Source organism: Leopardus geoffroyi, chromosome B3 (assembly GCF_018350155.1).
Source record: "Leopardus geoffroyi isolate Oge1 chromosome B3, O.geoffroyi_Oge1_pat1.0, whole genome shotgun sequence".
Taxonomy (NCBI): domain Eukaryota; kingdom Metazoa; phylum Chordata; class Mammalia; order Carnivora; family Felidae; genus Leopardus; species Leopardus geoffroyi.
Window position 1 is genome coordinate 136,115,392 of NC_059337.1, and position 25,964 is coordinate 136,141,355.

At 54.3% G+C, this 25,964-nt stretch overlaps 1 protein-coding gene across 5 annotated transcripts in view; it reads right to left on the bottom strand.

The window, feature by feature from the left end:
• The window catches only part of ITPK1 (inositol-tetrakisphosphate 1-kinase), a 179,018-nt gene that overhangs the window by 30,359 nt on the left and 122,695 nt on the right, over positions 1 to 25,964 (bottom strand). For all 5 annotated transcript variants that reach the window (XM_045448289.1, XM_045448288.1, XM_045448287.1 and 2 more), the window contains one exon: positions 17,315 to 17,432. In XM_045448289.1, the coding sequence (XP_045304245.1) occupies positions 17,315 to 17,432 (118 nt within the window). The remainder of the gene's footprint in view (positions 1 to 17,314; positions 17,433 to 25,964) is intronic.

Genomic DNA, 25,964 nt, shown 5'->3' on the forward strand with positions numbered 1-25,964 from the left:
TCTGCGGTAACTGTTGCGCAACACTGAGCCGTTTCCCAACAGGACTGTAGGTCTTTGCTGTGGCACCTGCAGTGAATGGTCTCGACCGTGCCCTCTCAGCCCTGGGTAGCCCTACTTTCAGAAATCTGGGAAGTGCCTTTAGGAAGGAGGACAGTGGGTGACGTGGGCAACAATGCCATCGCTGCACATATGGTCACTCGGGGGCCAGCGGGCCGCCTGGAACAGTGAGCAGGGCACGGAGACGGTGAGGCTGGCGTGGGGAGTCACTGGAGCAAAAGCTCTGAACTGAGGCCTGGAGACCAGTGTGCAATCCCAGCGGCTTCCCTGGGCCCCAGGCTCCGGACCGGCAGAAGGGGAGTCATAACGAGCCGGCCCTGTCCACACGCTGGCGCCGCAGTGAGAACCGAGGACACGGAAAAAGTGCCATGGAGCCCGCACAAGGCCAGGCAAAGGAGCCGGCCGTTCCAAGGGCCCCGTCCTGCCATCCATTCACACCTTCCTCGCACAGCTCCGGGCCCAGGTGCCACCGTGAGCCGGGTGGTGGCAAGGGCCCTTGGCCGCCCCCTGCTCCAGACAGGGACAGAAGCAGAGGCAACAGAAGCACCCCAACCCCGTGGCGTGCTGGAGGCAAGGCCAGGAGAAAGCGCGTGACTCGGAGTTCCAGCCAGCCGACCGGGGCTCCCCAACCCGCGGGAGAGCTGGGGTGCCGACGGGGCAGCGCCCCCAGGCCGGGTGCTAGGAAGCACGTGGCTTAGGAGGCAGACCTGTAACTGTGTCCTGGAGAGACAGGGAGGGCTCCACAGGAGGAGGCCACGCCCGTGGGCCCTAGCCAAGGCGGGAAGAAGTTTCCATCTGGACAAACCCTCTTGCCTCTGCCAGAGCTGCCGCACCGACTCAGGTCCACCTTGCGGGCAGAACGTTGGCTCTGGGAGGACAGGGGCTTCCTCCATTGCGTTCACGGCCCGACCCCAGTGAAGGGGCGGGTGAGTGAACCAAGCAGACACTGGCCTGGGCTCCCACCTCTCCCAGCCCAAGAGAAGCAGCCCCTATCAAAACTCGGTTCCCACAGGACCAGCAGCATCTCGTCCCGGGGTCCTGCACACCACCCCCAGATGCTGCCTCTCAGAGCCGGGCTCCGTCCTGCCTCCCTGAGCCACTCCCCATGCCCAGGGGCCCAGGTCCAGGGCGGGACATGGTCTTATGCAGCACTGTCACTGGCAGAGCAGGCACAGGAAAAGGTTCAGGGGCAGAAGGGTCGGGTTCCCACTCCATCTTCTCAGAGCTGAGGAAAAAACAGTGCCCTGATGTCCCAGGCCTGGAGCCTTGCACATGCTGGTCCCCCAGCCCACCAAATCCTTTTTCCTAGCCCATTCTTGGCCTGATGAACTCCTGCCTGTCCTCCTAGTCTGGTCAGGCCACCTTCTGTGCATCTAGGAAAAGGGCCCTTCTGCTGGCTCATCTCTTGGTGACTAATGATGTGCCGAACTTGGCACAGACTGGGCGCCCCTGGACGGTCCGCAGGAGACACAGGCTACCTGGGTTTGAATCCCAGCTCCACCTCATGGGAGCTTTGTGACTCTGGCCAAGCAACTTTAACTCTCTGCCTCAGTTTCCTCGCTAGAAGATGAGGGCAACAGTACCTACTTCACAGGGCTGTCCCCCACCCCCCATGAAATGGTCCGTAAGTACAGACTATATGTCCATACCTCGCCATAGTTGCAACAAACCTTTTTTATTTAACAAGAAATACACTGTGACTGATACAGCTAAATTACAGATTACCAAGCGTGAGTGGCAGAAGTGAGGTGTGTTGGGGAAGGGCAGGCAGATCATATGCCAAATACATACCCCGACATGTCCACCATGACGCTCAGGGCCAGGGCAGTCATGGAAGACTGCCTGGAGGAGACCGTTACCACACATGGGGGCCCAGAAAGCAAAACGTGACAGCGATGATGAGCATCGATTCTGCAGCTGAGAGCCAGCCCAGTCCCTGCAACCTGTGCCACCCAGGCCAGGCCAGTGACCCTCTCTGATCCTTTCCCTCATCCGTAAAATGGGAAAGCAACACTGCCCACCTCCAAGCTGTTACAGACACTTGGTGAGGCCATATGCACGACGGGCATCTGAAAACACGTGAGAACCAGAGTTAGCCCTGTTTCTCTAGACATACCACCCTCCTCAGGGCATCTCTGCAGGCGCTTTCCCTCTGGGAGGGGAGGCACCACCCCAGGGTTGGGGCAGCTACAGTGGCCTCAGCCAGTCTCCTGGGACACTGACCAAACAGGTGCTGTGGACGAGCACTGGGGCTCCTTCCCAGCTGCCTGACTCCATGATCCTGGAGTCTGTGAATCAGGGAACCCCTTTCTTGGTACCTTCACCCCCATTACCATCTTCTCCCCACAGCTTCTGCTCTACCCACAAACCACTGGACTTCTGGCACCTCGCCTGCCTTATTCACCGTCTAACCCAAACCACACATCGCTATCAGATCCTGGGTCATCTTTCTAAAGCTCCCACATGTATACTGAGGCTATTCTCAGCTCAAGAATTGTCCATGGCTGACTCAAGTGGAAGTCCAAAGCCCTTCCAGGCTTCTGCAACTTGCCCCTGCTTACCTTCCTGTTACGGGTTGGAATGTACTCCCCCACAATCCATATGCTGAAGTCCCAACCCCCCGTTCCTCCGAACATGACTGTATTTGGAGACAGGGCCTTTAGAGAAGTGATGACGTTGAAACAAGGTCATCTGGGCGGGCCCTAATCCAATCTGACTGGTGTCCTTATGAGAGGAGATTAAGACACAGACACGCACAGGGGGATGACCATGTGAGGACACAGGGAGAAGGTAGCCACCTACAAGCCAAGGAGCCAGGCCTCTGAAGGAACCAGCCCTATGACACCTCGATCCTGGACTTCCAGCTTCCAGAACCATAAAGTTCTGTTGTTGAGGCTGCAGGTCTGTGGTGCTTAGCTGGGGCAGCTCTAGCCAACTAATGCACTTCCCAAGTCCTCCCGCAATACAGAACCCAAGATCCTTGCCAGCTAAACCCTGGCTCCTGGCGGAACTCTCACTGTTCCCCACACTCACCTCTGGGATGCCCCTCCTCCCACCACTTGGCAATGACCCACTCATCCAGTTCCCCTGTGCCCTCGAGAACAAGTGGTCTCCCACTGATACCACCTCCTGGCAGTGGAACCTTCCAGCAGCACCTTCCACCCAGAACCTTCCACCAGCAGCCTCGCGTGTTCCAGCACCACTGCTCTCCTGCCCTGCTACCTTGTCTGATTGCTCATGTCTCGGACCCTGTTATAGTTCCACAAGTTTGGGGTTTGACCAGGAACCAGGCAGTACGTTCCTTGGGGTCAGGATCCAGCCTTCCCCCACTCCAGCACTGCTCTGAGGTGGCAGCAAGAAACATCTCTCTGGCAAGCGCACATGTGTGAGATGAACCGGGAGACAGAATAAAAGTGAGCTGTGAGCACTGGAAACAACACAGAAGGGGAAGCTGGAAGCCAGCACAAAGGGGGTGGCCTGCAACTCCCCAAGCGGCCACTATGTGGCGCCGCTGGTCTGGGACAGCCCTGATGACTGGCATTGGGCTGGAAGGGGTAAAGCCCTGAGAGCCTGGCCTGCCAACCTGCAGGCGCCACTGTCCATGACTCATTTAGTGCTTGACTGTCCAAAGTCACTTTCCCTCTGCCGGTAAGCTGTTAGGGGCCAGAAGCCACATGCTCTTGAATTCTAGGCAGGGAAAGATGCTCCAAGCATTCTGGGTAAACCAAGTTTCAGCCTGACAGCAGCTCTGAAGATAATCCGAAGGGCTCTTCGGCTCATGGTGATGGCAGCCCCCCTGTAACTTGGAACAGTCGAGTCACAGGCATGTGGGGGTGGGAGAGCTGCGACAGGCCCGGGCTGGGAGGCCAGGAAGGGCCCAGAAGACAGGCCCATGGCTAAGAGGAAGTGGATGTGGGAACCGGTCTCTGATCTGGAGCTGAGCCTGGGCCTGCAGAGGGCATCCCTGTCCTTGGCACAACTTCCTGCTGTCACTGCCCAGAGCACAGTGTCCTGTCCACCTGGCCTGGCCAGGAAGGGCTCCGGCACTATCTGAGCAACCGTTTGCCCTTCCCCAGGCAGCACTCCGTCCTCACCTCCCCACTCTCCTGGGCGAGTCCTCTCCTAGGACGTCCTCACTGCCCATGTCTCCAACCACCTGCCACCCTCCATCAACTAAGTCAGAATCTGTTCTTCCTTGTTGCTGATTCCCGCCAGTTATGCCTACGAATGGTCCCTTAAGCTGTCCTCTCTGCCCCCGAACACCTACTTCCCCAGTTCATTCTGCATTGTTTATGGCATGTGACTCACCTCTCCCTGTACCCTGAGGGCCCCTTGGATTTGTTGGGGGGATTTGAGTTGCGCTTCAAAAGGGTGGAAACAATTGGACGGCAGTGACATCATCGTGCGTATCTTCAGACCATTCATAGCCTCGGATGAGATGAAACCGAAATAATATGTTTTGTTTGGTTTAAGACCGTTGCAGCCCTCGAAGCCGGCATGCCCTGGGGATGTGGGGACTGGGGAGCCTGACTCATGGAAACCACCTGGAAATCTGCCGGGACTCCGGGTCAGTCCCAGGAGAAGCGGTTCCTCATCCTCCTAGCCGGCCCCTCGTAGTCTATGGGTATACACACTAGTGGGCCAAGTGCCTGGGTTCCAATCCTAGGGCCCCTGGCTCGCCCTGAGCTGCTTCTCCGTGCCTCAGTTTCCACATCTGCAAGATGGGGATAACAGCGGTAGCTACCACACAAAGGACCACTGGGAGGACTAAATAAGACGCTGTGAGTTACCGTGCCGGGACCGCAGGTAGTAAGCAATAAGCAGCAGGAGACATGGCTTCACTGCTGTTACTAGTCACAGCTGGGTCTGCTCTCCTTCCTCCCCGAGGTCCAGCCAACACCTCAGGGTCCAGGCCGAACCTACGACAGAGCCGAGGGCTCCTCAGGAGCTAGGACTGTCTCAGGACTACTAGGCATAGGACAGGGGTGCCCTCTTCCAGCACCTGCTGTGGGACAAGAGAGGAAAGAGGGCCCTGCTCACACTGCCCAGGCACCGAGGAGCTCAGATGGAGCCAGAGGGCAATCGAAGCTGACAGGGAGAGCGGCCCACAGGGAACCGCGTCCCTGAAAGGCAGGCAGGACTGGGTGTCGCTCATCAGTCCAGTTTATCCAGAGCAGCTGAGGGAAGGAAGGGCGTGACACCTCAAAGGGCCTGTGAGGACAGTGGGTGTGAGGGAAGGCCCGCCAGGGCTCCTTCTGCCCAGGTCACCGACCACACAGACCAGGCAGGGGCCGGGAGGCCAACGGGCACAGGGCCGGACCCAGGCGGCATTCCTCCCCAGGACGCCCGAGGGGAGCAGCAGGGGAAGTGAGGGGAGAAGTGGCACCTCCTGAGAAGGGCGGGCCTTGTGCTGTCTCCTTCCTGCTCACACAGAGCAGAGGGGGAAGCTGGGGTGAGGGAGGCCGGGCAGGAACGATGGGTGGAAGCCTTGCCTATACCTCCCACCACACCCACCCCTGAGCTCTGGACAAAACAGGTTTCGCTCAGTCTCTCACACAAGCTCCCACCTCTGGGCTCAGGCCCCAGCATGTGCCTCCCAATCCTGGTACCCAGTCACCCCTGACAGGACTGGGGGACCGCCTTGCTCACCTCAGTACACGTGGGGCCTGTCCTAGAGCCGAGAACGCTGCAGGCCCGCCCTGGCTATGCTCTGCGGAAAGCTGCGCGGGCCTGCAACGCGGCTCCTTCCACCGAGAGGTGGACCCAGGCAGGCGCACACAGCCCAGTGCCAGGTCTCAACTCACGGGATTCTCCTAGCAGCGCTATGCACAGATCACGACCGTCACCTCCATTGTGCACGGAAGGACACCGAGGCCCCGGGAGGGTATGTTCTGTCCTCAGGGCCGAAAGCCAGTATGTGGCAGAGCCAGCTTCCACGCAGGCAGCCTGGCTCCACAGCCATGCCCTCAGCGTGGCAGCCTAAGTGGAACCTCACTGCCCTCCTCTCCTCAGTCCCACTGAAGGTCTCTGGGCCTAGAGGGAGTTACAGAGGCGTCAAGCTGGCTACGCATCCCCAACACTGTGTGACTGGATATCCCAGGCTGCCTGAGTATGTGCGACCTTGAGGAAGTTCCTCACCCCTCCGTGCCTTGGTTTCCTGGTCTGTAAAATGGGGGTAAGAACAGTCCTCAGTCCTGTCCGTGGGCCTGCTGCCAGGATCAAACGAACTGACCTACAGACACTTCAAACAAAAACTGGCACATGGTAGGTACGGAGTGACAGATCCCGCCATCCCTCCACCTTGAGTACTGGTGCGGTTACTCGAAGGGCTACCATTTTAAAAAGTCTAAGATCACCTCAGTGAGCCCAGCACTGCTCTGCATGGCCCAACAAGGCCCCTGGGGAGAGGGAAAAACAGGGAGTGGACGTGGAAGAACATCGCGCCTGCGTTTTCCTGCCTGGAGACAGTGCCGTTGACGCCGAGCATTAAGGGAGACGGAGCCTCCTCGTCCATCTGTCCACCGAGACAGAACTGGGACTCCTAAAGCGGACCGGCAGCCAACATGCGGGCCATCTCCCAGAGGGCCACCACTCTCCCCTCGCAGAGCGCTCGGCTTCGAGCAGCATCCTCAGGCTCAGAAGACAAGGTCAGATGTGAGCTGTCAGTCCCCAGCAGGATCAGAAAAACAGCGACGTCAGCAACGGGCCGAGAGGACATGAGACAGACGAAACGTTCGCAGGCCTGACAGTGTTCTCAGCCACGGCCAGAGCTTTCTGAGGCAGCGGAGTGAAAACTCCCTGGCAGTCTTCTCCAAAGGCGGCCTCGCTGACGTGGGTCCTTGACTTGACTGTCGTTTGGAGCCAGTGGGTGGAGGGCACTCTTCACCAGCGGCTGCAGCCCCTACCCTGCTCCCTGGAGGCTCTGAGGGCCCCAAAGGCCTTGCCGCAGCTGCTACCTCCCTGCCCGCAGCTTGAGCCTCAGGCTCTCTGGCTACAGGTGAGTTGTCGGGGTGGTGGCGGGAGGAGGGGGCAGACACTGGAAGATGTGGAATCAGCCCGAAACTGAGGGAGGGGGGTTGCTTGTGGGCAGGGACAGAGAGAAAGAAATGCCACAGCTCGGACATCTCCCGGTCTGACACGGCCCAGGTCAGCTGGATGAGCAGTTTCCTCCCATCTGACTTAGCTAATGACCTGCTTCATCTCCAGGGCCCAGAGTGCTGTTTGCACTGGGACGTTCACAAAGCCCCGGAACAGAGGAGCCAGACACGGGCCCAGGCAGAGACACGGACATTCCTGAGCCCTATTCCAGCTGATGGAAACGGCTGCTGGCAAAATGTGGATTAACTCCATGGCAGCTGTTTCCAGTGATTTATGGCCCCTTCCGGACCGAGGCAGACACTCGCTGCCCCCACTCAGCTCCAGCTCCCAAAATGCAGCAGCCTTTTTTTGTTTTCAAGACGTTTCAAAAATAATGTTTAAAGTGCTCTCTCTGGCAGCTCATATTCTAAAAGCAGAACAGAAAATGTTAGCTTGGCCCCAGTGCAAAGATGAAGCTTCCATCGATGAAACAGTCTATATTTTAAACAAGGAGACAACTTCCTTAATCCAGAAAGGATGGTAACCAATCAGGAAGAAGACGACCTCCAACCCAACAGAGAAGTGGGCAAATGAAGAGACTCACACATAGAAGAAATACAAAGGGCCAATAAGCGTATAAAGAGATGCTCTATCAGGGATGCCTGGGTGGCTCGGTCGGTTAAGCGTCCGACTTCGGCTCAGGTCATGATCTCACAGTTCATGAGTTCGAACCCCGCGTCGGGCTCTGTGCTGACAGCTTAGAGCCTAGAGCCTGCTTCAGATTCTGTGTCTCCCTCTCTCTCTGCCCCTTCCTCTCTCTTTCTCTCTCTCTCTCAAAAATAAATTAACATTAAAAAAAAAAAGAGAGATGCTCTCTTGTCAATGACGGAAGAAATGCCACTTAAGATAGGTATCATTTCCCTGGACGATGGGCACAGGACAGTGACGTTTACTCAAACTTTTTGAAGAACAATCCAGCGGTACCTGCCAATGTGAGCAATGTTTACAAAAATCTCTCTCTGAGGAATTCTACTTCTAGGAATTAATGTTAGAGAAATATGCAAAAATCTATGTTTACTACAGCCCGGTTGAATAAAAAAAAAATGAAACTAGAATGTCCTTATGAGCTCAGTATAATCAAGCGAATTATGATTCTATCAATCATGTGCTGAAATATTATGTTGCCACCAAAAAGGAGCCAAGCAGACCTATCTCCCTCATCTTTCATGGGCCATGGAAAGAAGCCAAGATACATACTAAGTAGGGGAAAAAACAAGTTTTATGAGAACACATGTAGTATGATTCTGCTTCTTTTCTTTTTTAAAGTACATACATATATTTGTACGTGTATGGTGTATGAGAAGGGTCTAGAAGGATGGATTCCACACCATTAAAAGCAGCTGCCTCTGGGAAGTGAGTCACCAACAATCAGGGCCCTGCCTGTTGATATGGAGGGAATTCAAGGTCAGGTTTGTGCAGAGTTGGAGGTGAGCAGCGCCCAGTCTGGGGATTCTTAAAGTGTGGTGGGCGGAGCAAGCCTTTCACCAGAAGCCCTACAGAGAGGAGCAGGAGGGCCTACAACCAATTGGGGGGGAAGGCCGAATACTGCCATATTCCATTGATTCTAAGACGTGTTTTTTCTTTTTTCTTTTTCTTAAAATTTTTCAAGTGTTTATCCATTTTGAGAGAGGAGGAGAGCGAGCAGGGGAGGGGCAGAGAGAGAGAGAGAGAGAGAGAGGGAGAGGGAGGGAATCCCAAGCAGGCCCCACACCATCAGTGCAGAGCCCAACGCAGGGCTTGAACCCACAAACCATGAGATCATGACCTTAGCTGAAATCAAGAGGCAGACACTTAACTGACTAAGCCACCCAGACACCCCTAAGACATATGTTTTTTCATTTTCCATCTCTGAGGTTGAGATGTGTCTCATCATTGATGCTGTATCACAATTTAATTAGCACTTTCCCCCTATTTGTGGGATATAAACTACCACTATATCTTACCATCAGTGGTGAAATTCATCACGCCACCCTCCAGAAGACTCGAGAGTCAAATTGACATATTAAAGGCTCTGAGAAGTCCTGTGGCAAAGAACTTTCTCCAACGCAATCCCCTCTCTTCCTCCTTAATTTTCATCTTCACCTTTCTCTTTACTTACAAATGAGAATATGCGAGGGCTCCATGAAGTGCCCTCTTATGGATGTCTGCAAAAGCCCTGGTTTGAAGAGGGGCATGCTTATTTTTAAAAATTCGATATAATGACCATTTGGCAAGTACCACAGTAGCAACACTTGTCATCAAGGGCCATCAATGGTTCTAAAATAGCAGGCAAAAGTATGACGAGAAACAGGGTGTCTGCAAAGGTTATAAGGTCTGCAAAGTTATAAGATAACTGCTAATTACAGAGAAAAATAGAAACGAACAGTAGAGAAACGTGACACACAGCACTCCGACCAAATGATCAGTTAACCAGATAGAACACACAGAACGTCATGCCCTCCTGATAGACAGGATGTGCAAAGGAGGGCACGGCATTGCTGGTGTGGCGTTTCTGCCCAAAATGCAGAATGTCAACCGAATCCCGTTAACACTGCAAGACATCTGTGTACCAGCACACGAGCAAGAAGCCTGGTATCTCATCCAGAGATACTGGGCTAGACAGAGCTGGAGGGAGGCACCCGTGGGGGAAGGGGCTGCCCCTGCCTGGCTGCTATAGTCCCAAAGGCTTGCAAGGTCCAGGGAGAAGCTCTGAGGGCGCAAACAGGAAAGTTCTTTCCAAGAACGGACCTGAGTCTCCTTGGGAGGCTGCAAACCAGCCACCATGAGAGCCCACTTCACTCCCGGAATCTCTCCTTGGAACCTCCAGTCCTGTGTCCTAGACTATGGCAGAGGAAGTGAGGAATTCGGCAGAGGACTGCCAAAGAGAGAAGGTCAGCGCCAGCATGGAGGGGGCACCCCTATCAGGCTGCCATGGCAGCAGGAAGGCAAGGTGGGGAGCTGGGTGCTGGTCTGCTGTCATTCGGTCAGACCATACCAGCTCTGGGACTCTGGCTTCTGGTATAACTGCAGAAAACAAGAAGTGAGGGGACACCTGCACCCTCCCCCCAAAGAGAGTCACTGCATCTCCACGTCCCTGACCCAGTAAGACCAGCCCCTGGGCCCCGGCACTAGGAGGCCTGGACCTTGAGAGCTTTGAGGCAGAAGCTGAGTCTGTTTCCCCAGGGAACAGGGGCCACTGCCCTCCGGGCACAGCACTCAGCCTTCTGGAACACAGAATGTGTCAAGATGGAGGCTGCTGAAGAGCAGGCTGGGGTCTGTGCATTCCCCAAGGCACCTGTCATCTCCCCGCTGCAGGTAGGCCAGGGTGGGGAGACACAAAGGAAACAGCTCTCGGGCAGGAGGTGAATGAGCAGGCCTAGGCCTGTGGGGGGCAGGCGGGGACAAGCAGTGAGCAGACGTGAGCCTGTGGGAAGTCCTCCCGTGCTCTGGGCTCTGCGGTCTCCACTGTGAGCCCGTCTGGCAGGGTCAACACCCTCAGGATTCCTGCGGGTGATACAGGGCCTCACTTCAGAAGGGGACCTCTGAGGGCTGAGGATGAGCCGGCAGGCAGGTGGGTGGAGAAGAGAGAGACACAGAGTCCCTGCAGGGCCCGATGCCCGGACAGCAGCAGAGGTGAACCCTGGCCCCAGGCCCGCACGGCAGGTGTGGCCTCTGACCCGGAGCCAAGGACAGGAGCAGACCCCACCCAGGGCGAGCAGAGGGCATGGAGATGGGTGGGGCTCAGAGAATCAGCTGCAAAATGCATCTGGTGTAGGAAGGAGGCTTGGTTTTGGAGACTTCTGAAACCCTCCCCTCTCTCAGCCTCCACTTTCTCATTGCTGAGAGGACTCACCACGAGGAGAGGCGGAGCTGCCCGCCCAGGGCCACGCATGGTCCTCAGTACTATCCTCAGCATCTACCTCCTCTTGGCAGGTGACAAAGGGAGGCTCACCAGGGCACCGCCAAAATGCCACTAGGTTCAGGCCCAGGCCCCACCTAATGCTGGGAAGGTGCCTACCTCGGCCGGGCCCACCATCCTGCTCTGGCGACCCTCTGCCTCGATCTGAATACGGGGTCTCTACCTGGGTCACGGGAAGCAGCCGACATGAAAAATGAGGACAGTGTTTCTCCCACATGCCCCCAAGTCCAGGAGGGAAACCAGGAGCCAAGCACCCACCCAAAGCCCCCACCCCCACCCAAGCTTGTAGAGGCCCATTTGCACAGCCACCTGCTCCAGGAGTTTGCCCGGGCCCGGCCTGGTGCTCTGTCCCCTTGGCCTCAGCGCTGTGGGTCAGGCTGGCTGACACTCAAGGGAGACACAGGCAGGCAGGCACCGTAAGGCCTCCTGTGAAGCCCACTCAATGCGTATGGAGTGTTTATTTGGCAGGCTGTTTCAAAACTCCAGCCTCCTGCACAAAATCAGGCTGGAAGCTGGCTGACTCAGGACTGACAGTCCTTGGGGTGCGCTCACTCCTGTCCTCCTTGTCCTCGACTCCAGGCCCCGCCACCCACTATCAGTTTCTGCCACATGCCTCCCGCCTAGAACCTGGGTGCCCAGCAGGACCAAGGAGAGGGAGCTGACGGCATGGGACACCCAACTCTGGGCCACCCGCACTCGCTGCAACGAACAGGGCCCGACCCGCTGCACACTGGCCCCCAGGGAGGTGACGGCAACCCCTCGGGACAGATGAGCAAACGACTCAGAGGGAACCAGTGACTGCGCAGGCCCCACGAGGGGAGCTGAGCCCCGTCTGTCGGGACCAAAGCCTGTTCTTTTCCACCACCGTATGTGGCTGCTCTCAAACCGAACAGACAGGACTCCTGTTTCCTCCGGAACTCTGGGGCACAGAGCCTCAGTGACCGTTTCAAGCAGAGCTGCTCATTTCTCGGTGGAGTGGACCCCAGGGAGCTTCTGGGGTCGGTGTCACCTCCTGAACAGCAGAGGGCACCCAAGAGTGCCACCAGCTGGCAGTCCCAGCAGAGCCCCTCTCTGTGTCCATCCAGGCCTCTGCCTCAGTCAGTCCGTGTCAGGGACAGGGTGTCGGTCCGTGTCGGGGATGGCGGGAGCAAGCAGTTCACCCAGGGTTTCAGGGACCAGCAGCTGAGAGCACAGACGGATGGCGCTCGGTTCAGATCCCAGCTCTGCCCCTCAAAGTAGTTCTGTGGCCTGAACTGACGAGCCCACGCACTTCAGTGTCGAACCTTTCTCAGAGGGTCACTGCGAGGGTTAAATTAGCTAAAGTGCTTCGAACAGTGCCTGGTCTGCAGGAAGTGCTGCCTCAGTGCCCACCCAAGCCCCGACAGAGGGAGCTCAGAGAGGAAAGCGACCTCCTCAGGTCACGAGGCAGGGAGCACAGGCAGATCGGAGCCCCAAGCCTTGACCCCAAGCCCCTTCCCTGGCCTCTTCTTTCACACCCACAGGCCTGTGCGCCCCCCAGCTCCACCGCACCCCTCCCCCACTGGCCACCCTCGCCCAACCGAGGCTCTGTGGGGAATTATTCCTCCAGGCTCTGAGGAATGTTCCTTTCTCTTCACTTGCCATCTAGATGACTCCATTTTCAATCCAGCTTCCCAATGGCCTCCAAGAGGAGCCCTGATTAATTTCCCATAAAACCACAGGCAGAATTGCTCCATCCGTGGCGTGCACCTCCCTCTCCAGGGAGGCCTGGCGTCCCAATGGCCATCTGTCACCTCCAGAGCACGTCACCCATCACCCACAGCTGTCATCAGCTCTGAAGGGTCTCCTGAGCCCTCTGTCCCGATACCCTCCATCAGCCACTGCCCCCACCCCACCCCTGACTCCCGGGGTCAAGAAGACAAGCCTGTGTCATCCAATCACAGCCCAGCTTGCTCTCGTATCGCGTTGGCCAGTTCAGGAGCCAGCCAGAGCCTTGCCCAGAATTGCTCAGCTGGGGTGGCAGAGCCAGGCCTGGGCCTCGGGGTTTCCATCTCAAAATCTTGGCCCTGGGCGCCAAAGCAGGTGGCAGGAAGAGAAAAGGCCTGCAGACACGTGCTGGGCAATCACGACTTACTGCCCCAGCCTCCCTCCCCTCACTCCCTCCCTGTCCCCAAGCCTGCACCAGGCAATGTTTCATTTCTGGGAGGTTCCTGCACTTGGTTTGAATTGGATCCAGGTTAGTGCCATCTGTTGCCTCTGGCTAAGGGGTGTGGGTGTGACCCTGCCCAGAAACAGTCATCTATTAGAGAAACCTGTGGCCCAAACGCTCTGGGGTGGCTCACTCTGCAAGCCTAGTGACCTGACACTGCTTTGAGCTGCTGTGTGGAAGGAGCTTACTGCTAAGGTCACAGGCTGAGGCCATAGCCTCTGGTTACCTGGAGGAGAAACTGTCATTCCAAGAATCATTCACCCATGGATTCCCCATGTAGCAACCCACTTCCTGGAAGGAAGGAAGGAAGGAAGGAAGGAAGGAAGGAAGGAAGGAAGGAAGGAGTCTCAGATGGACTAAATGTCCCTCAAATCTGTTCTCCCCCTTCTTCCACAGTGACAAAGCTTGCACATTGTAGCTGGGCACATGGCTGCCCAGAACAGAAAGCACATTCCCCGACTCCCTTGCAGCTCAGTTTGGGACTCAGTCCTGGCTGTGGACAGAGCATCGTGGTATGGGTTCCAGGGCCTTTCCTTAAAGATAACTAAGGCTGTTTTCCCTTGCTTCCTTTTCCTTAGCACCTCCCTACCCTTATGTCTAGATCTTGGATGTGACGGCTGGAGTCTCAGCAGCACCACTGTGGACCAGGAGGCCCACATCACAGAACCATCAGCTGGAAGAAGTCTGGGTTCTCTCTCCGGGCTTTTCCATGACATGGATACGAAGTCCCATCTGATATAAGCCACCGTTAGTTCCGGTCTCTGTTGCTATGGCAACCGTAGCACTAACCAAATGGCCTCCCCTCCAGGCTCTGGATTAGAAGAGGGTGAGGTCTGGGAGCATGGAACCAAGATGGCACCCAGGTAGTCTGACGGGGAGCCAGGGGCTCCAGACAGCAGGCCTCCCCTGTCTGCACAGCTTACGCTGAACGTTGAGACAGAAGGCCTGCCTGGGCGTGGACCCCTCCACCCCCACCCCCCGTGCCACACCCACTCTCACTGAGCAGGCAGCCCTGGTCACCTCCCCTCAGCAGCCTCCCCGGGTCTGTCCCTGCAGCAGCCCAGGCTCTCCGAGGCAGAGAGAGCCACCTCCGCTGAAGGACAGGACACCTCAAGAAGGTCTCCACCCAGCCCCTTCTTCCCACGCAGAAAGTGTCACTTGGACTGCTCTAATTGCCTGAGGAGCTTACAGGGTAATCACGGCCATTTACAGTACGCTTAACAGGCTGCCTCCAGGAATAGCAGGAGTGGGGCGGAGGAGTGCCGGGGATGTGCCTCCCAGAGAAGGTTCTCTGCATCTGCAGGGAGGAGGAGCCCCCGCTCCGGGAGGATGGAAGGTGGGAGCCCGCAGTGCTTCCACAAGAACAGCCGTGGGGGGATGGGGGCAGGAAAAGGCTCCAGGAAATCCCAGCTTCTGCCCACCCTCCTGGAAGAATGCCAGCCCGGCTCGGTGTGCACGATAAGGAAAATCCAGGGCGCAGCGGTCATGGCCCACCCACAAAACAATTCCTGCTGGCCTAGGACCAAGCCTGCCTGGAGGGTTTGGTCAACACGTTCTTGCTGGCCATGGAGGGGGCTTCCCCACCCCCCAACCCTGCAGGCAGCTCCCGAGCTGATGACACCTGAGTTTGAGGTTTCTCGGACCCGGCAGCATGGGGTCTGATTCCCTCCCCACTGGGGGGTCGGTCACCGGGCCCTCGCACCTATGGCTCAGTGTGGAGCACCCTTACAACAGCATATAGGTAATCCCCATTAGAACCTGTCCCCGGGCCACACCTACACTGATCGCAGGTATATTCGAACCCTTCACTCACCAGCTCACACCCTTTCAGTGGTTGCTCATGAGCGAGGTCCCCAACTGCACAAGGCATTCCAAGTCCCCCACACCGACCCAGCGGTCTGCAGGCCACACACAAGCCCCCCACGCTGCGGCCCTCTCCCACTCTGCTCACACAACAGCCTGATCTGGGAGGCTGTCCCCCTCAGTCTCGCCCACGAAGGACAGCCCTGCTTCTTGTGCACACTCACAGTCCAGGCCCAGGCTCACCCTTGACCCCAGCCTTGATTCTCTAGGCATGAACACTGAGAGAGACTCCAAGATCCAGTCCAGACGCCCCAGCCCCTGGTAGGGTAACGGGAGCTGTGCCAACAGCTGCCATTCCCGGTGACACTATGAGCCAGGACCCATGCTAAGTGCTCATCAGATGTCATCCCAATTAGCTCAACCCCAGACCCTGTGGATAAACCACTTATTACCAACATCTTATAGAAAACAAGCAGAGCTAGGTCAAGGGACTTGGTCAAGGCCACATGGCAACAAGAGCCCAGATTCAGATACAACCTCAGTCTGTCTCCCCCCAAAGCCTGTGTTCTTTGCTCTGAAAAAGCCGTCTCAGTGATGACCTCCCTGACCCCATTAGAACACCTCACTCTTCTCATGGACTTGACACAAGACATGGCTGCTGACCTCAACTCCTCCCGCTAATTGGGCCTTCTCATCAGGACTGGAGTCATCTCCTGTCCCTTCACACAGTTGATATCCAATGCCCACAACTCCTGATAAGAGGAGGATTTCCAGAAGCAAAGTTTAGCCACAATGTCCCTATGGATCTTCCTTCTCATCGGAGGGTTCTAGTGGGACCCAGGGAAACGATGCAAAGGGAAGGGAAATTGACATCATCACTGGCCATTCCAGGCCCAAGGGAAAACGGATGCTGGTATGCTGAGAGAGCCTGGCATTTGGGGGCCACCCAGGAAGCCCATGCTCTATGCCACCTGCTAAATGCCAGACACCCAGGGAAACAGGCCTCGAGACCCCCTCCAGGACAGCCACGTCCAACACCCAGCTCTTCCACAGGGCACGTTCCAACTCTCCTGGCCAAGGTCCATGACTGCTCCATACAAGGTGCTTGTCAGATCCAGGGCCCTCTGGCCACGAACATGTAAGTTAAGCTTAAGGGCTAGGAGCTAGGAGCCCGAGTTGGAGAGACCGGACTGGATGCTGGCTCTGCGACCCACAGGCTGTGTGATGTCAGTCCATCTGCTAAGTCTCAGTCTCCACTACTGTCTGCAAAACAGAATGACCAAGGCCACCTTCATGAGCACTGGAAGAAGGAATGTAAGAAGGCATAACCTTGCAGACAGGCTGCCTCTGGTCCGGCAAAGCCAAAGTCCCCACCGGTTCCACCATCACACAAAACAACGACGGACCAAGTCACTAGGGTTCCGGGTTCAAGGCAGCCCAGACAGGCCACACTCATGATCTGGATGGCAGGAACGGGGGCTATACGATGAATCTTCATACAGGCCCAGGACACAGGCAAAGCACTTTTCCTTAAAATTAAACCAGAACTCTCAGCAGGGAATGCTGGGACCAGGCAAAGAGAACTAAGTCACTGTTAACACGAATCTTTCCAAAAAAGCCCTTCTCACATAAATAAACACCTCAGGAAGGCAGTCCCACTTCTCTGGGGCTGCCCAGCCCAGGGAGGTGGGGAGAATGAGTCCTCAAGGACAAGAGGATGTGGCTGGCAGGAAAAGCTCCCGCAGCTAAGCGGGAGGCGCCTGCCCTCCAGAACAGAGCGTACCCCACGAGGTCCAGCCGCCACATTACACATCTCCATGTGTTTGATTAAAGGCCCTTCAATTTCTGTTTGTCTCCTTTGCCCGGTTACATAACTCCCCTTCCCCGCCCGCTGCTCAGCTATTCTACACACACTCCTGCTCTCTAACCACCGTGTTATCGGGACACTTCATCGCCACTCTGTGGGTTTAAGACAACAAAACAAAACCGTCTTGAAGTGGTTGCAGCCACTCTCTCTCCCAGTGAGCACCCTGGGGCTTTTCTTTCCTAACTCTGCTGGTCACAGGAGAGAAAAGGGCCCTCCCAAGAATGTGCGTCCCCACGGAATTCAACTGCTACCTGTCCCAAAGGGCCTAAAAAGATCAGACACTCCCCCGCCCGCCTCCCACCCCATGCAGTGGCCTCCCTGTGACTGCCACCGGCCACAGGCACCAAGCCACATGTGTCCGTACCTTTCATGTAGGCCTCGATCTTCCGGATGAGTTCATAGGACTTGGAGCGGTCAAGCAGGGTCCTGATGGCAGGAAGGGGGTCCAGGACAATGGTCTCAGGGTGTGCATCGATGTATTCCTGAAAGGAAAACACATCTCTTCTGGTTGGAGGTGGGGGACTGACGCTGACATGAGGCTTCCGCAAGATGCCATCCCACGTGCCCTTCCCTCATCATCCCCCCCTTCCCCCTCCCTCCACCAGCCCTGACGTCCGTCTGGGGGTCCACACAGTCTGGGGAAGCTGCCCCCACGCACTCAGCCACAGCGAGATCACATGACATTGGTCAGACCAATCAGCATATTCCACCCTGGCCACTGGTTCAGGAGAGAACATGTGACCAGAGTCGATCCAATCAGAGGCAGGCTCGGAGCTCTCACTAGGAATGCTGGGACAAGACCATCGTCTTCCACACTGGGGAGAAGAGGAAGCACAGAGACTGTGCAGCTGGGAGCAGTCACCCTGAGATGCGAAGGCAAGGCCGGACAAAGCCAAAGCTCAGAAATGGAGCCCAAAGGGAGAAAAACAGAGCTGAGAAAAAAGGAGCACAACCAGGTCCTGATCAGCTCGTCTGGCCCCTGGATAAAGCCTCACCTGAAACTAGCTCTGCTCCGTGTGTGGACTGCACTCAAGGAGAGTGGCCCGGCACCCTGCTCTGATAAGGATTCTGAGGCAGGGCCAGCGAGAGCGGAACGCTCTCAGTAGAAGGTCTCAGTAGAAGGAATGAACGCATTCAGTAGAAGGTCTGCGTGAAGGCTTGTTGACCAACACACCACAGGGCAGCCATCTTGCCTCAAGTGCTCCCGACAACATGCTTCTTCAGTACCTACTAGCTTGAGGGTTAGACTCTGGGCATGCAAGCAAACTATGGCCAAACCGGCCTTTAAGGAAGTTTCTCCTTGGGAGAAATGACGCTAATGCACATGGGGAACAAGAAACTCTAACAGAATTCAACATGAAACTGAGCAAAATATTTCCAGGAAAGGGAAACAAGGATCCCGGCCCTGCCCCTTGTCACCTCCGTGACTACACAAGCCATGCCATAGCAGTGGGCCAGAGCAGCACACCAGACAGACACAGTAAATGAGACCATCCCTCTGGCCCCAAAACACTGCGTTTCTAAGGATAAAAACATGGAGTGCTGGAGTAACGAGAGAGGGGCTCCGAGAAAAGGCTGGGTGTAAGGGAGGCCATTCACCAGCTGTTGTTATTATCAGCTGCATTGTGTTCTCCTCCACAGATCTGTTCAAGTCCTACTAAGCCCTGGTGCTTGGGAGTGTGACCTTATTTGGAAATAGTGTCTTTACAGATGGAATCAAGCTAAAATGAGACCATACGGGATTAGGATGGCCCCTAATCCATTGACTGGTGTCTTTAAGATGAGGACAATCTGGACAGAAAGGCACACAGGGAGAAGACCATCGGACAAGAGAGACAGTGATTGAAGTCGTGCAGCTACAAGGCAAGGCTGGCCAAGGACTACTGGCCACTGCCAGAAAGTAGGAGAAACGCGGGGTGCAGATTCTCTCTTGGTGCCTCCAGAAGGAACCAACCCCGCAGACACCTTGACTTCGGACTTCTAGCCTCCTTAACTGTGAGAGGGAAAAAACAAACTCCCGTGTTTTAAGCCACCCAGTTTGTGGTACTTTGTCAAGGCCACCCCAGGGAATGAATACACCAGCTTAATTCATCCCCCTGCCCGCCCAGTCTACCAGATCCGTCTGCGAGGTCAGCAAAGGCCAAGAAACAAAGCCACAATGCTTCTTTTCAAGTAAGCCTTATCAACAAAAAAGAAAGCTCCATTTGGAATTACTTCCCCCCCCCACCACTTTTTTTTTTTCAGTGAACCTATTTTGGTTCCTAGTAATCATTTTTAAGAGCTCTCAACACAAAGCCAGAGATTTATATCTCCTCCTCCTCTGAAATCGGCTCCCCCCCTTGTGTTTCCCACCAAAGTATCTGGTTATGGGCTCATTTGTGTCTTTTTCTTTGAATGTCTAAAAATTTTTTCTGTCCCTAAGGGGTGGCCAGTACATGCTTGTGAGGAGCCCTTCTTCCCATCCTCACATCCACGAACTTCCTGGGGCGGACACGCTCTCATCCCCTCCTCCCTGCACACCCATCCCACAGATGTAAACACAGAAGAGAAGCCACCTTCCTCTTCCCCCTGCAGGAGGCGAGTGTCAGCATTCAGCTCAGTGGCTGGCCCACCTCCCGGCTTATACAGAACAAGCCCCCAAGCTGATGAGGGCAAGCCCACATCTGCCACCCACAGGGACCATGAAGGCAGGCTGAGAAGGGTCTTTTTTTTTTTTTTTTTTTTTTTTTTTTTTTCTAATTTAAGAGAGAGTGTGTGTGAGCAGGAGAGAGGGGAAGAGGGAGAGAGAGAGAAAATCTCAAGCAGTCTCCATGCTCAGCACAGAGCCCGACTCGGAGCTCAGTCCCATGGTCCTTGGGATAAGGACCTGTGCCAAAATCATGAGGTGGACACTCAACCGACTGAGCCACCAGGCGCCCCTGGGAAGTGCCCTTAAGGAAGGTGTATCCAGAGATGCCTACAGGCCAGGGACCGTGCCCAGATCCGCTCTCCTACAGCCTCGGCCTCGCCGAAGGGCTTGCAGACTCTGCAACAGCAACTATCCGTGCCAGCACCACTCTTTTGAACCAGGTCTACACTGCCACAAGAGCATGCCATTCAGGAGACACCAAGATTCCCACATACACATGAAGTCATATTACTGTCTTCACATAAAAGGTCATTCATTCAACCAACTGCACATCATTCACAGCGCTCAGATCATCGTGCAGAGTACTAGAGACACATGGATGAATGAAAGCCTTTTATGCTTTGCCCTGCTGGATCTATAACCCTGGCCACTGAATTCACGTTCTGGGTTATGACCTGAAGGCACTGAACTACCCCGACACCGCCCCGCCCCCCCCCCCCCCCGCCTCCCCCCCGCATCCCAACACTCCGGGAAGCAGCCTAGTGCAGAGGGAAGAGTAAGGGCCCAGGACTCAAGAAACCTATGCCCCCACTGTTATCACCTCCCAAGGTCACCTTGCGCAGGTCATCTGGCTTCTCTGGGTCTCAGTTCCCTCATCTGTGACTTAAAAGCCTAAATTGGAGGAAACTGCAGAGTGGTATGTATGGAGGCAGACTTCAGGGCCACACATGGGGCCTGTTTTAGAACTGGACAGATAGCCACCTGCTAGAGGCATTGCAGGTAAAGGTGGGGACCCACGCACATGCTTGCTGCCTTCCTTCAAAGAGAAGGCAGTATAGTATCAGAGACGCTCACTTTGATGGGCTAGCCCAATTCTCTCCCAGCAACTGAGTCCCATGAAGTCCGGACATGCTCCTTCCTCCCCCTCAAAAATGACCCCCTCCACCCCAGCCAAGCCCCAAGAGGAGTATCCGAGTGGTTGCTGGACCTTGTTCCACTTTTATGCATTAGGGCAGTGACCTTTAAAGAGAGAACTCAGAATCATTAAGACGTGAATTTAAGCCAAACTCACGAGGGAAAGAAATTAGAAGAAACCAAAGGGGAAAATATCTGACAAGCAGGCGCCAACAAGCTTTTGACCCAGGATGAAAGCATCAGTATTAACAGAAGAATTATTCCTAAACACAATCTCTTTTGGGACAAGGACAGAGAGGGCAAAGAAAGAGTTTTTCCAATCGCCCCACTATCCACAAGTGGATTTCCTTCCAAGCCTTTCAGCTTATCTATTGTACCACAGGCCTCATGCATTTTTCACAAGTCTCTTAGAATTACCAAACAAATTGCTGGAAGGGTGAGCGCCCTGTACCGTTTTATCGCCACTCAGAAGAAGAAAGGCCCAAACGGTCTCCATGGCAAATGGTAAACACATGTTCCTTCAGCACGCCTGCCACCGAGCACCTACAAAGGGAGCCTGGACGTTAGGGGGGAGCCTGAAAAGAGGGGAGAGCAGACACAGACGGCCCTGGTCAGGGGGCCAGAGAATGCTGTCCGTTGAGGGGACGAAGGGACAGAGGCCAGCCAGGTGCCCCCCGACCCAAGGCCCATAGGATGAGGATGCCAAGAGGGAAACCGAGCGCTGTCTGCTGGGCTGGGGGAAGTCAACACTTCCCCACTGAGAATGTGAGCCAGATGAGAGGACCGGGGTGAACATCACAGATACCATTTCCTCTGCAGTTCCATTTATGGACAGGAAATGAGCAGGGAGACGCAAGCGTCTGCTCTTATCTAACAGAAAATGCAGGCACAAGTCCCAAGTTCAAATCCTACGTCTACCACTCACCCGAGGTCTGTGAAAAAGAAACCGCAGTTAATCTCTGAGATTCTGTTTCCTGATGCGCAAAATGCACGCTCTGAATAAAACCTATGTCAGGGAGCGGCTGAGGGCAGTTAAGACCCGGACGGGAAAGGAGTTGGTAGGTAGAAAAACAAACAGGATTCTCATGACTGGACAACGTGTGGCTTCTCGGCAGCAGACCTGACCCAAGGTCTCTGAGCTCATCCTGCACTGCCCCCTCCAGCAGACTGAGGGGCATGCCAGCCCTGCCCCTGGGGTCAGTCCTTCTGCTGACGCCCGGAGCACCACACAATCCCCTGCCCTGTGGCAGCCCAGGCTCCAGGGTGCACCCCGCCGTGGACCGCTCGGGTCCTGGCCGAGCCCACGACGCCAGCTGGCTCCTTACAGGGGAGTGAGAGAGGCACCCAGCACAATTCCTGCCCCCTCAATTCTCAGAGGCAGTGGGCACTCTGGCCCACTCCCCCGAAACACTGCAGGCCCCCTTTTAGAAAGGGGTGATTCATTCTGTAGAGATGCATGCCAAAGTGACTTATGATTAAATATGATGTGTGGAATTTGCTTCAAAGTAAGCAGGCACAGGGGACGGTGAGGTAAGGCAGAGGCAAGACAAGAGCGGTCGTAAGCAGTTAACTCGAGGCTGGGTCCTGAGACCCAGCAGTGTGTTAAGGAGTCCACTACGTATTTTTAAATTCTCTGCAATAACAGAAAATTGGGGGGGGGGGCATGGAGGGAGGGGGCTAAGTAACCAGATGTACCTTTTCTTCAATCCCACACACCTCTCGTGCCAGAGACACGTTCAAACAGCAACACTGTCTTTCCAGAAGGAGCAAGAGGCAGCGAGCCAGATGGGAAACACAGTGAGAGATTAATTATGGAAAAGATGATAATAAATAAAAATCATCATCATCATAACTTTTATTTTTTTTTCTTTTTCTTTTTTTTTTTTTTAAAGTAAAGATGATTTTTTTTTTTAACATTTATTTATTTTTGAGACAGAGAGAGACAGAACATGAACGGGGGAGGGTCAGAGAGAGGGAGACACAGAATCTGAAACAGGCTCCAGGCTCTGAGCTGTCAGCACAGAGCCCGACGCGGGGCTCGAACCCACGGACTGTGAGATCGTGACCTGAGCCGAAGTCGGCTGCTTAACCGACTGAGCCACCCAGGCGCCCCATAACTTTTAAATAATAGCAGCCACCACACACCCAGGACCAGCTACACACACACTGCCGAGAAATATGGTTTTCAAACACCATGTCCTTTAATATAAAAATCCTACGAGGTGGGACCCCTGGGTGGCACAGTTGGTTGAGTGTCCGACTCTTGATTTCGGCTCAGGTCATGATCTCATGGTCATGGGATTAAGCCCCGCGTCGGACTCCCCACTGGGTATGAATCCTGGATTCTCTCTCTCCCTCTGCCCCTCCTTGGCTTGTATGTACGTGCGCTCTATCTCTCAAAAAAACAACAAAAAAAAATTTCCTGTGAGGTGAGAGCTGAAACTATAAAACTCTCAGAAGATTACACTGGTGTGCATCTTCCTGGCCTTGAATCAGACAAAAGTTTCTTGTAAAAATACAATCAGAGGCACCTGGGTGGCTCAGTCAGTTAAGCGTCCAACCTCGGCTCAGGTTATGGCCTAGCGGTTCGTGAGTTTAAGCCCTGCATCGGGCTCTGTGCTGACAGCTCAGAGCTTAGAGCCTGTTTCAGATTCTGTGTCTCCCTCTCCTCTCTGCCCCTCCCCTGTTCTCGCTCTGTGTGTGTGTGTATGTGTGTGTGTGTGTGTGTGTGTGTGTGTGTGTCTCAAAAATAAGTAAACATTAAAACAAAATCTAAAAGTACAATCAATCAAGAAAAGAAAAATAAACTGGACGTCATCGACATTAGGAGCTTTTGTGAGTCAAGGACACCACCCACCTCAGACCTGGCACACAGGCCTCATCTCATCACACCTGTGACCCAGCCACTGAAAGGCCTCCTGCTGGACCGTGTGTGTGCCTGAGAGCCCAGCGGGCACTTCCTAACCTCTGACCTCCATGGCAGGAGTGGGAGATTCAAGCGCAGTGGATGGTTCTAGAAATCTCCCCTGTAGCGGTGGGGAGCTAGGATGGAGGAAGGAGCACCACACAGAGCACTGGGAGCCCCTTCTCCTCTCTAGGCCTCTTCCTCCTCTATAAGGTGAAACCAATCCTGTGAAGAGGCTCCATGCATGGGAGCGGGGGGCTGCTGGACCTGGGGTAGAATCCTGCCTTCCCTACTCGCGACTCTGGGCCTCCATAAGCCTCAGTCCTCATCTGTGAAATGGAGAGGGTCATAGCCCCTACCTCCTGGGATGTTTTTTTTAAAAACAGGTTTATTGACAGCATACCATGCAGTTTACCCACTTAAAGCTTACAATCCAATGGCTTCCAATATGTGACAGAGTTGTGCAACCAAAAGCATAGTTATAAGATATTTTCATCACTTCAAAAAAAAAAAAAATCCCATACCTTTTAGCTATCAGCTTCAATTCACCCATTCCCTCCAGCCCCTGGAAACCACTTTTTGCCTCTAGAGACTTGCCTATTCTGGACATTTCTTCTTCTTCTTTTTTTTTTTTTAATTTGTTTAAAGACAGAGCACGAGCAGGGGAGGGGCAGAGAGAGAGAGAGAGAGAGAGAGAGAGAGAGACAGAGAGACAGAGAAACACAGAATCTGAAGCAGGCTCCAGGCTCTGAGCTGTCAGCACAGAACCCGACGTGGGGCTCGAACTTACAGACCATGAGATCACGACCTGAGCCGAAGTTGGACGCTGAACCGACTGAGCCACCCAGGTGCCCCTGGACATTTCTTATAAATGGAATCAATGCAGTCTTTTGTGACTGGCTTCTTTCACTTAGCATAACGTTTTTAGGGTTCACTCATGCTGTAGCACGTGTCACTGCTTCATTGTGTTTGATGGCTGAGCAATATTCCACTGTGTGGATATACCGCCTCTGTTGATCTGTTCATCAGCTAATGGGTATCTGGTTTATTTTCATCTTGTGGCTACTATGAATTAAGCTCCTGTGAACATTTGTACACAGGTTTTTGTGTAGATGAACGTTTTCATGTCTCTTGGATTATATACCATATATTCTTGGGTTAAGAATACAAAAGATTGCAAAACTTCTCAGTTCCTCAAGCATGGATATTTTAGGTAGTAATCATAACAATCTGCCATGGCACACAGGGACACCTGGGTGGCTCAGTCAGTTAAGCATTCAACTCTTGATTTTAGCTCAAGTCATGATCTCACAGTTCGTGAGTTTGAGCCCTGCGTCAGGCTCTGTGCTGACAGTGCAGAGCCTGCTTGGGATTCTCTCCTCAAAATAAATAAATAAATATAAATATATATATATATATATATATATATATATATATATATATATATACATTTTTTTTTTTTTTTTAAGCCCACCATGGTATACTAATAAACCATTTTTCTGGTTTCTAAAAGCTACAATCACACAAAACGCTAGATTTGACTCACAAAGCAATCTCTGTGGTCTATAGAGTAAACATCTGTATTTTTATTCCCATTTTATAGATGAAAACACTGAGCATCTGAGAGGCCAAGTGACTGGCCCAAGGCCACGCAATCAGCTGCGGCTTTGTCAGGATTCAAAACCAGCCATTACAGTGTCAAACCCAAGGCCCCTGCAGTGCACCCTGTCACCTCCCCAAACACAAGTTATGTGGCTGAAGTGCTTTAATTCCCAGAAAGTCTAAGGACCCATTTCGAATCTAAGTGCTGGAGAACCTGTGCACACCTCAGTCAAGCAGGCCTAGAACAGGAAAAGAGAGAGCTGAAGCCTGGGGCCAGTAGTGGGAGGACAAGAACGAAGAGCCTTAGAACTGCCCAGACCACCCACCCCCACCCCCACCCCCCCCCCCCCCCCGGTGGACCAAGCAGTCTGGGTCTCTGGGAGGCCGTCTATTTGAACGATGGCTTCCTGAGTAGTCCTATCTAAGCACTTACAGAGGAAACCTTAAGCAAGCACTGTGGGGACAGCGAGCCCTGCCTGTTCTTCGGGACTCTAAATGTCCAGAACTCTCAATCTCCAGAGAGGTGGGACAGGAAGCAGCATGGTGAATGCTAAGAAGGAGTCACATGCAGGGCCGAGCAAGCTAAGTGCCAGGTTCCCCTGCCAAGCATTCTGCATGTTAACCTGAAGGCAGGAGGGAGAGGCAGAGATGCTTTCTAAGAGGAGAATTTTAGGATTGAAGGCAGTCTTCAGAAAAACCCTGCTGGCCAGCAATGGTGTGGGAAGACTGGACTGGAAGCCATTC